Raw genomic sequence first — 11,853 nt, 5'->3', positions numbered from 1 at the left:
CTGTGGACAGGGTAGTCTTAGATGGACATGGAGTTTCAAAAAAGCCTCTAAATAAAAATACAAACATACATATTAAAGCCCAACTCCAGCTAACAAAATTGTAAGATACTGGAGCAACAGTTTAAAACCAAATGAATAAAAACAAACCATTGTAAGCACCCCTGGCAGTGTTCTATGGTTTATCCTAACCCCGTAACTGTTACTATTGCTGGACAGCTTGGCCTGATACAAAAAGTGGAATAACTGATCTACTGGCAGGATCAAGCAGGTGATAACACTGCGATACGGGGAAGGCGGGGCGGGTTGGAAGGGGGAGGAGGGTTGGTGTTTATTGTGGCGATAGGCAGCATCAGGTCTGTCATTTTTTATTTATTTTCCACTACGTGACCTCTGTTCCTAGTGAACAGACACACCACATCCTTACACTGGATCTCCCTTGCAAAAACGTTACAGAAAGGTCCTCTTCACAGTAACCAAAAATGATAGGATAAATACATATTGCCTTCTGTGCAACTTTCGTCTACAACCTCAGAACCCAACCTGCGGCCCAGGGGCTGCATATGGCCCTTTGGCACTTCCTATGCTCCTGTTGCATACTCTGGGCAGTGATGGAAAAATATTCTTTAGACTGGTTTTATTTGCTGTCCATCCCATTTCTATCCCCCACCCCCCCCCCCATCTGAATTTTTTTTCATTTGAATAGATCTTGCTGAAAAAAAATATCAAATGGGGCACAAGTAGTTGTAATGGGCATAAAGAGAGCCCAAATGTGTTCACAGTCTCGGGCCTTCGCCTGTAGCACGGCCCCAGTCTCGGGCCTTCGCCTGTAGCACGGCCCCAGTCTCGGGCCTTCGCCTGTAGCACGCCTCCAGTCTCGGGCATTCGCCTGTAGCACGCCTCCAGTCTCGGGCCTTCGCCTGTAGCACGCCTCCAGTCTCGGGCCTTCGCCTGTAGCACGCCTCCAGTCTCGGGCCTTCGCCTGCATCGCGCCTCCAGTCTCGGGCCTTCGCCTGTATCGCGCCTCCAGTCTCGGGCCTTCGCCTGTAGCGCGGCCCCAGTCTCGGGCCTTCGCCTGTAGCGCGCCTCCAGTCTCGGGACCTTCGCCTGTAGCGCGCCTCCAGTCTCGGGCCTTCGCCTGTAGCGCGGCTCCAGTCTCGGGCCTTCGCCTGTAGCGCGGCTCCAGTCTCGGGCTTTCGCCTGTAGCGCGGCTCCAGTCTCGGGCCTTCGCCTGTAGCGTGGCCCCAGTCTCGGGCCTTCGCCTGTAGCGCGGCCCCAGTCTCGGGCCTTCGCCTGTAGCGCGGCCCCAGTCTCGGGCCTTCGCCTGTAGCGCGGCCCCAGTCTCGGGCCTTCGCCTGTAGCACAGCTCCAGGTCTCGGGCCTTCGCCTGTAGCGCGGCTCCAGTCTCTGGCCCTCTCCTGTAGCACAGCTCCAGGTCTCGGGCCTTCTCCTGTAGCACGGCTCCAGTCTCGGGCCTTCTCCTGTAGCACGGCTCCAGTCTCGGGCCTTCTCCTGCATGTGTAAAGTTTCTAGCCATCTCCTATAGCACGTCTCCATTCTATGGCATTTCATGTAGCACGTCTCAAGTTTTTAACCATCTCATATTGTGTCTGCAGTCTTTGGCCATCTTCTGTAGTACATTTGCAGTCTCTGATAATCTCCTGTAGCAAGTCTGCAGTCTCTGACAGCTTTCTGCAGCTTTCACCAACTATTATGTGCAGCCCTTTGGGGATGTCAGGGGCCACATTGAGGCCCCATATGTCAAGTAATTTGACCACCACTGGTCTACATCTATTAAATGAAAGTACTTTAACACTAGAATTTCATCACCATATCTATCCTAGTCCTATTACCTCAGCTATTTGCACAGTACTGGGCTTTTTTAATGTGGCGGTGGTTTGCAATAACAAATAACCAGTAAGGACAATGAAAGGTGGTCACTGATTGGCTGCTATGAATTTATGCATTCAGCATGTTGACCTGTGTCCTATTAAATTGGGTGCGATTGGCATTATTGGATAAGGCAGCAATGAGCAAAGGATGGTAAACCCCTAGTGACTAATGAGATTTTAGCGTTCGTTTAAGTCAGTGTTTTAATTGGTTGTTTGGATTGATGCCATTTGCCCGGCATTCTTCGCACACGGAAGCAGCGGCTCTACCTCATCAACATTCTCGGCACACACAAAAAGCTAGAAGTTGGATACATTTCCATTTCTCTTAACGTTATCGCTCTACACTGGGTGCCCAGAATATGTGGCCCCACCATAATTCAGGTACATCGCAGTAAAGTAATTAGTACAAATGGACAAATGATTCAGAAAAAATATCTCTTCTGGGTTTCAGGCTAAAAGAACTGGAGCGGGCCAGCGGATAGAGGTGTGGACATAAAAAGAGCGGCTGCCATTTTTACGCCTCCCTTCTGCAAGCGAAACGTGTGCACCGGCCGCTCCAGAGACCAAAGGCTTAGGGGGGTGCGGGTAATAAATAAGGTGTGTGATCTGAGGAGATATAGAGGGGTACAGTCTATAGGAGGAGGTGGCAGGGACGCCCAACTCAGGTGTCCTCCCTAGCGCTCCGTCCTCAAATCCGCGGGGAGTATTTGGGGTTTTTGGGGGCTTCCGTGAAGGATTTGAGTTCATAGGGGATGCCAGTGTCCACCTCGATGGATTTGCGGGAGAAGAGTAAGCGAATGTCTTCGTTGAGGTAAATCTTCCCGGATTTCGACCGCTGAAACCTGGAGAAAAAAAAATAAAAACACACAGAACATTGGTGATCAGTGGAAAACCTCTACTGAGACAAAATATGGAGGTGGTCATCTGGAAAATGCTAGTTCTCTGGCTGTCAGCCTGATTAAAAGGCTTCACTGACAACTTTAAAAGTGACCCCCACCACCAGCACCTTCTCATTGCTTCCCTTTTTTGTTCTATTCAGCTGCCACTTGGGGGGTGGGGGAAGATTATTGTACCCAGTGTAAGCGCCCAGTCCCAATTATTGATTGCAGGCACTCTTTAATCATCCCATACAAAGCAGGACCAACAGTCCTGCATTGTAAATTAGGTCATCAAGAGCCAGCCAACAATCGGGAAATGGTCATAGATAAGGGGGGTACCACCAGTCCTCCTGTAGGGGGCCTGGGCCAGCAGGGTGAATCGGATGTGGGCAGGGTGGATGATCGGTGCGGCGATCCAATCCCCTGTATGGCTCTCTTTGCAGCAGCTGAAAGCAGGCTTCTTCTCCTCTCCCTCCTGTTGGCTTTCAACTGTTGCAGAGCAAGCCATACAAAGAATCCCCCCTCCCCTCTGCCCTGCCACACCACACCAATCACCCTCCCTGTGCATCATATGTTTCCCCCTGCTGCCCAGGCGCCCCTGTATGCTCCCCACCCCTGCAGTGCTGATGGTTCCATCCTCTCCTTACCACCGCCAGCTGCAGAATCCTTCAAGACTGAGAGTGGGGGAAGGGTCCAGTAAATATGTCATATTTACCAACCCCTTCCTTTCCTGAATGAGCACAATAAGTGATCAGTACTGATTACTCACTGTGTTCATAACTGAAGCATTGGCTCTATGCAGCCCAGTCTCAGGTGGTCCGTAAGGGGGCCCCCCCCAAGTGTCAGGTGGTCCACAAGGGCCCCCCCCCCCCCCAGTGTCAGGTGGTCCACAAGGGGGCCCCCCCCCCCCAGTGTCAGGTGGTCCACAAGGGGGCCCCCCCCCCCAGTGTCAGGTGGTCCACAAGGGGGCCCCCCCCCCCAGTGTCAGGTGGTCCACAAGGGGGGCCCCCCCAGTGTCAGGTGGTCCGGATGGGGGACCCCCCAGTGTCAGGTGGTCCGGATGGGGGACCCCGTGTCAGGTGGTCCGGATGGGGGACCCCGTGTCAGGTGGTCCGGATGGGGGACCCCGTGTCAGGTGGTCCGGATGGGGCCCCTTTGGTTAACAGCAGCCCTGATCTGGAGCGTCAGAGGGAAAAAGAAGAGTGCTGTCACTTGGGGGTGGGGAGCGAGTCCTCAGCTCTGTGTAAGCTCCACATCTCAACCATCAGTCGCAGGCACTCTGACATCATGTACAATGCAGGGCCAACGGTCCTGTGTTGTGAATGAGGACATCAAGAGCCAGTCAACAATATGCAGCATTGGGAAAAAGAAAGAGCTGTCACTTGGAGTGTCGGGGTAAAGAGAAAACATTGTCACTTAGAGGTCTGGCAAAAAAAGGAGACTGCTGTCATTTGAGGGTGGGGAAGTCTCCAGCCCTGGGTAAACTCCAAGTCACAACTTGATTGTTGGTGGAATTGCTGCTATCCATGGCAGAACCATTAAAATCCACACAGCCTCTATAAATACTTTGATCTAAGTCCCAACTGTTGGTTGCAGGCACTCTGACATCATTACGTACAATGCAGGGCCAACAGTCTTGCATTGCACTGTAAGTGAGGATGTGGAGAAGCACCCCACAACCCAGGGGAGAGGTTCCTCAGCCTTGCGTAAGCTCCAAGTTACAATTGTTGGTTGCAAGCACTCAGACATCATTACATACAATGCAGCACCAGCAGTCCTGCATTATAAAAAGGAAGCAGAGAAGCTGCCAACAACCTGGAGAGTTGGAGGGAAGAGGAGAGCACTGTCACTTATAGCGTCTGAGGGAAAAGAAGAGCGCCATCACTTGGGTGCAGGGAGAGAATCCTCAGCCCTGTGCAAGCTCCAAGTCACAAAACCATCGGTCACAGGCACCCCGATAGCATCGCATACAATGCAGAGCCAGCAGTCCTGCATTGTAAGTGAGGACACAGAGCCAGCCAAGAACCTGGAGCATTGAAGGGAAGAGGAGAGTGCTGTCACTTGAGGATGGGAAAACTAAACATTAGCCTTGCATAAGCTCCACAACACAACTGTTAGTTGCAGGGACTCTGCTATCATGTACAATGCAGGACCAGCAGCCCAGTTAACTCTCTTTTTCTGATCATTTCTTTGTCAGTGGGCAAACATACAAAATCAACAGGGGATCAAATACTTGTAGACCCCTTGATCTTTAGGGGGGGAAGCAGTGATCTCTGTGCAAAGGTCTAACCTACCCCCTCACTGAATAGGAAAAACGTATGCTCCCTGCTGATTGAAGAGCTCCAACTCCGTAGAGAACCTGTCAGACCTCTGCAGACAGACCCCTGTCAGCATACAGAAAACAAGGGTCCTTCTCTGCAGGAAAAAAAAAATGTAATAACTTAACCTCCCTGGCGGTATTCCCGAGTGTGGCTCGGGGGTTAATTTTCAGTACCAAAAGCGGTAACCCCGAGCCACACTCGGGATTACCCCAGAATCACACTCACCTTCCCTGTGATCCCCCGCCGTCCTCACACTCTCTCCCCGCGTGTACTCGGCCGAATGCCGGCACTTGTCTTCCGGTTCCCTTCTCTGCGAGTGTTACGACGCAGAGGGGTGGAACCAGCGGAAAATTCAAAAATGTAAATACAGTAAATGAGATGATACAAAGCTGTGATCCTAATGGATTACACTGTATCATCCCATTTCACCACAGGATTTCACCTGGTGACTTTTCCAGTGCCCTGCCTGTGCTTTTCCAGTTCTTTGTGCCTGGAAAATAGAGAACGACCATGGCGTCCAAAAAGCGTTCTTTTTGTGCAAAAGCGCTTTTAGACGAACTGGAAAACAGCGACAACGAAACTGAGTTACTTGAAGAACTGAGCGATAGCGATTTGTGGGAAAATTCATCATCGGGTATGGAAAGTGACGACAGCGACGATTCTGATGTCTCTTTCTGGCACATCGCTTGTGGAATTTGGGAAGTTTATCAAATGATTCTTCAGAATTTCCAAACAGCTGTCGCTGTTTTCCAGTTCGTCTAAAAGCGCTTTTTGCGCAAAAAGAACGCTTTTTGGACGCCATGGTCTTTCTCTATTTTCCAGGCACAAAGAACTGGAAAAGCACAGGCAGGGCACTGGAAAAGTCACCAGGTGAAATCCTGTGGTGAAATGGCATGATACAGTGTAATCCGTTAGGATCACAGCTTTCTATCATCTCATTTGGTGCATTTACATTTTTGAATTTGCCGCCGGTTCCACCCCCCTGCGTCGCAACGCTCGCAGGGAAGGGAACCGGAAGACAGGTGCCGGCATCGGCCGAGCACACAGCGGGAGCACAGCGGGAGGACGGAGGGGGATTGCAGGGGAAGGTGAGTTTTAAAATATGAAACAACAGATTTCCATGCAAAACAATGTACCGTATATACTCGAGTACAAGCCGAGGTTTTCAGCATGTTTTTTCATGCTGAAAATGCCCCCCTTGGCTTATACTCGAGTCACTGGCTTCACTGTCTTTTTAAAAATGGCGCCGCTCGGCGCCGATGTGTCACTGCGCATGTGCCGCATGCCCGGGAATAGCCGAATGTGTTCGGGCTTTCCCAAGCATCGGCGGCACATCTGCGGTGACGTATTGGCGCGATTTTTAAATCTAAGGCGCCTCACCGACAGGTAAGTGAGACTCCTCCGCAGCCCCTGCATTTCCTCATGCAGTGCTGCGGGCATGGTACAGGACATTCTCCTGTACCATGCCCGCAGCACTGCATCTCCTGGGCCATGCCTGTACATACTGTGCCATGCTTGTACTTACTGTGCTATGCCTGTACCTACTGTGCCATGCCTGTACCTACTGTGCCATGCCTGTACTTACTGTGCCATGCCTGTACCATCACCTGTGCCATGGCCTATACCATCACCTGTGCCATGGCCTATACCATCACCTGTGCCATGGCCTATACCATCACCTGTGCCATGGCCTATACCATCACCCTTGCCATGGCCTGTACCATCACCTGTGCCCTGACCTGTGCCATGCCCTTACCATGCCCGCAGCCCCTGTTTTGTGTCTCGTGGTGGTCCAGTTGGGTCCAGTAGCTGCTGATTCCCACCCTAGGCTTATACTCGAGTCAATACGTTTACCCACTTTTTTGTGGTAAAATTAGGGGTCTCGGGTTATATTCGGGTCGACTTATACTCAAGTATATACGGTACCACTTTTAGCACAGAAATCCGGACATTATCAGACCACCAGGGAGGTTAATACACCCAGAAACATAAAGCATGCTACATAGAAATCTGTCACACCACGCAATGCATGTCATGTCTGACCTCAGGTGCATGAGGTAGCAGAGAATCCTCTTGGCTTTCTCCTTAGCAGCTCCGCCCCTGGCGTCCCCCTGTTCCTCGTTCTCCTCCTCGTTCTCCTGCACAGGCACTAGGAAGATGCGATGGCGCAGGAAGGTGACGTGGTTTGCTGGCATGTCCTTGAAATCGTACGTGACGAGAAACATCTTCACCACCGTCTTGTTGGGGTTAAATAAGGTCTGCGGAAGAGGAAAGCAGATCACAAGGTATAAAATTGATGTGTCTGTACATGTATGTTTGCATCGAATGTCAATGACAGGCAGAGCAACTGCTGGTATGGAGCTATTAGGGAAAAGCAACAGGCGCTCTTTAATCTTCCCTCCCCAGCAGCACAGACTCACCTTTGAATTCATCTCCCTCACCACTCCATCCAGGTACCGGGAACAATTTCTGGGCAACATACAACTCATTCCATGTGACCATGCTGGTCCAATCACCAACCAGCAGCACCGCCAACATGGGGAAGTCCACCATAGCCCTGTGCAAGCTACCAATTTAGCGGAGCTTACATGGGGCGGTTCCTCCTCTTTCTGGCTGCAGAATGGGGCGGATCCTCCTCTTTCTGGCTGCAAAATGGAGCGGTGGGGAGCAAAGGAATGATGATTATGTGGCTGCTGGGGAAATTAGATCCTTAACTACTTTAGCCCCAGAAGGTTGCAGCAAACATATAACTTCTCATACAGACTTATTTTCTAGCTGCAATCATCCAGCAATAAATGACTATTACTGTTGCCACCACCTTGCTTCACAGTGGGTATGGTGTTCTTTTGGTGATGTGCAGTGTTGTTTTTGCGCCCAACATATCTTTTGGAATTATGGCCAAAAGGTTCAACCTTGGTTCCATCAGACCTTAACACAAGTGTAAAAGGGCCTTTAACCACTCCTGGACCGGAGGGATTAGCCCCCTTAATGACCAGGCCATTTTTTGCGATTCAGCACTGTGTTACTCTAACTGACAATTGCGCGGTCGTGCGACGCTGTACCCAAATAAAATTGATGTCCCTTTTCCCCCACAAATAGAGCTTTCTTTTGGTGGTATTTGATCACCTGTGCGATTTTTATTTTTTGCGCTATTAACAAAAAACGATTCAATTCTGAAAAAAATAAATAATAATTTTCACTTTCTGCTATATAAAAGACCGACAATTAAAAAAAACAAAAAAAAAAAAACAAACACAATAATATTTTTTTCTTTCTGGTATAAAAACACATCCAATAAAAAAAATGTAAATTTCTTCTTCAATTTAGGCCAATCTGTATTCTGCTACATATTTTTGGTACAAAAAAATCCCAATAAGCGTATAATGATTGGTTTGTGCAAAAAGTTATAGCGTCTACAAACTATGGTATATTTTAATAGAATTTTTATTTATTCATTTATTTATTGCTAGCAATGGCGGCGATCAGCGACTTCTAGCAGGACTGTGACATTTTGCCAGACAAATTGGACACCAAGTGACACTTTTGAAACTTTTTTGGGGGACCAGTGACACCAATACTGTACAGCGATCAGTGCTAAATATTATCACACTGTCTACAAACTAGGGGAAAGGTTGTTGTCATTTTTATTTATTTATATTTTACTAGTAATGGCGGCGATCTGCGATTTTTAGCGGGACTGCGACATTGCGGTGGTCAGATCGGACCCCTAACTGACATTTTTGACACTTTTGGGGGGGACCAGTGACATTACTACAGTAATCAGTGCTAAAAATATGCACTGTTATTGAACAAATGACACTGGCAGGGAAGGGGTTAAAATCAGGGGGGTTAAATGTGCCCCTAAGGAGTTCTTTCTAACTGTGTGGGAGTTGCTTGTACTGTAGGAAGACAGAGATCCGTGTTCCTGCATAGCAGCAACACAAGATTTTTGTCCTCCCCTGTCACAGAACATAGGCAGACCGCCATTCTGTCTGCCTCAGGAACGATCGGCGGGGCGGCCAGACACGCGGATTGGCTCCCGCTGTGTCCAATTACAATGAGAGCTGGTCACCGGGAGAACACATGTGCGCCCCAGGCCAGGAAGAGTGAAATCATGTACAGGTACGCGTTTTCATGCAGAGAGGCCGCCCTGCTACAGTAAATGTGTGTGGAGCATTCCAGAAGCGGTTTAAGTAAATCTATTATGCCCAACAGTATATCCAAAACCATTTTTTTTTTGTCTGGGTCCACAAATGAGCTTTCCACAATTTCCAGTCAAGGACACAACGGGAACTAAAACACCCCCAAAGCGGTGTTTTGCACATGCATTAAATGCATTCTGGCAAGTCAAGCTTTTGGAGAGTTAATGGGTGCCATTGGCCAGATTATTAAAGGGTAAATCCACATTCGTGGGGGAAAAAAAAAAAAATAGCAAATTAAGAAAAAATAATACAGCGTATACACTTGCGACACAAATCGTATTGTAATTGAATATTGCGACACAAATCGTATTGTAATTGATTATTTAAAATGACCTTTCCTTTTCAATCGGCAGCCGCTGCAATTTTCTGAAAATGTAATACAATATGGCCGCCTGGAGCTGTTCTGTACACAGAATGTATACTGACCACACCCCCAGAAACATCATTTCCTGCTTGTGTGATTGGCTCACCAATTTTCCCAGAAGTCTGCACTAAGATACAAGTCAGATTTCTGGAATCCCCCGCAACAAAAATGTCATTTTTGGTGAGATACTCCCAATAGGAACACGTCTAAAGGGATGCAGGCCCAGCAGATTTCCTCATTAATGCCCTGCAGGTGCACTGCTGATAGATAATTATGAAACCACTCCCATTAGACCCACTCAGCACAGAGGAACAAACAATGATTTCTTCAGAATAACAAAAGGTAGGAATCTGCGACAAAGTTTGTTATAATCCCTGCAATGTACAGAGATCACCCAGAGGGGAATGTTTTTTTCTCAACAAAAGTGGAGTCACGCTTTAATTTATTCTGCCCAACGAAATGAACGAACGCTCAAGCGCTAAATGTGCCTTGCATTTAAGGATGCATTCAACTCATTTCAGCCCAAATGCTCCTTTCCTGACCGCATTGGTGATGGGTTTTGTGTTTTTTTATTTAGCCTGTAAACTCTTCTCTTCTAATACACCTGTAAGGACACATAGGCCAACAGAGGGGAAAAAAAAAAAGCCTGTAAAAGCGTTTAAGCCATTTTTGCAAGAGACCCCATGTTTACACATCACAGAAATGTGCTTAACCACTTAAGCCCCGGAGGATTTGGCTGCTTAAAGACCAGGGGGTATTTTGCGATTCGGCACTGTGTGACTTTAACGGACAATTGCGCGGCCGTGCGACGCTGTATCTAAACTAATTTGGCGTCCTTTTTTCCCACAAACAGAGCTTTCTTTTGGTGGTATTTGATCACCTGTGCGATTTTTTGATCATGCGCTATAAACAAAAAAAGAGCGTAAATTTTGCAAAAATAACAATATTTTTCACATTTTTTTTATATGAAATTCCCCCCAAAAAATGTAAAAATCAAAATTTTTTAACATTTTCGGCCAATTTGTTTTCTGCTACATATGTTTGGTAAAAAAAAAAAAAAAAAAAAAAAAAAAAAAATCGCAAAAAGCGTATTTTGATTGGTTTGCGCAAAAGTTATCGCGTTTACTAACAAAGGGAAAGATTTTTGTCATTTTTGTTGTTTTTTTTTTTAACGCGTAATGGCGGCGATCTGCGATTTTTTTTGCGGTACTGCGACATTGCGGCGGACAGATCGGACCCTTGACTGACATTTTTGACACTTTTGGGGTTACCAGTGACATTTCTACAGTAATCAGTGATATACATATGCACTGTTACTGTAAAAATACACTGGCAGTGAAGGGGTTAACTTTTTTTTTTGAAAGGGAGGGGCTATGTGTGTCCCTAGGGGCGTGATTCTAACTGTGATTGGCTGTGGCTTCAGATGTATGAACGGTGATCAACGGTCCTACATAGTAGAACCGTATGATCATCATTCATACACAGGGGAGAATGACAGGCAGCTTGTTTACACAAGCTGCCTGACTTTCTCCCTCTCCCCCGCCGATCGCAGAGTGACCGGCGGACATCGAGTCCGCCGGTCACACGTGCGGAGGGGTCCGTGACCACGCGGGGGCGAGCGCTCGCTCCCTAGCCCCTCACAAGCAAGCGACGTAGACCTACGTCAGTTTGCCTGTGAGGGGCTGACCGCCGACGTAGATAGTCGTGCGGCGGTCGGCAAGTGGTTAAACAGTAACTCCATTTTTGTTGAATAAAAAAACATTCCTCTCTGGGTGATCTCTGTACATTGCAAGGATTATAACAAACTTTGTTGCAGATTCAGGACCTTTTGTTATTCTGAAGAAATCATTGTTTGTTCCTCTGTGCTGAGTGGGTCTAATGGGAGGGGTTTCATAATTATCTATCAGCTGTGGCAGCTGCAGGGCCCTAATGAGGAAAGCTGCTGGGTCTGCATCCCTTTAGACGTGTTCCTATTTGGAGTATCTCACCAAAAATGACATTTCTGTTGCAGGGGATGCCAGAAATCTGACTTGTATCTTAGTGCAGACTTCTGGGAAAATTGGTGAGCCAATCACACAAGCAGGAAATTATGTTTCTGGGGGTGTGGTCAGTATACATTCTGTGCACAGAACACCCCCAGGCGGCCATATTGCATTGCATTTCCAGAAAATTACAGAGCTGCAGATTGAAAAGGAAAGG

The 11,853-nt window shown here is 48.0% G+C and overlaps 1 protein-coding gene across 1 annotated transcript in view; it reads right to left on the bottom strand.

Annotated features, from left to right (window-relative positions):
* Positions 1-1,707: 1,707 nt before the first annotated feature.
* The window catches only part of ATOSB (atos homolog B), a 72,741-nt gene continuing 62,595 nt past the window's right edge, over positions 1,708-11,853 (bottom strand). The window contains exons 8-9 of the mRNA XM_082256366.1: positions 7,132-7,346; positions 1,708-2,731 (exon numbers count right to left, since the gene is read on the bottom strand). Of these exons, the coding sequence (XP_082112492.1) occupies positions 2,578-2,731; positions 7,132-7,346 (369 nt within the window). The 3' untranslated portion in view covers positions 1,708-2,577. The remainder of the gene's footprint in view (positions 2,732-7,131; positions 7,347-11,853) is intronic.

The sequence above is a fragment of the Pelophylax lessonae genome (genome assembly GCF_965119305.1).
Source record: "Pelophylax lessonae genome assembly, chromosome: 1".
NCBI classification, from domain to species: domain Eukaryota; kingdom Metazoa; phylum Chordata; class Amphibia; order Anura; family Ranidae; genus Pelophylax; species Pelophylax lessonae.
This window is presented reverse-complemented; position numbering and strand designations above follow the sequence as displayed.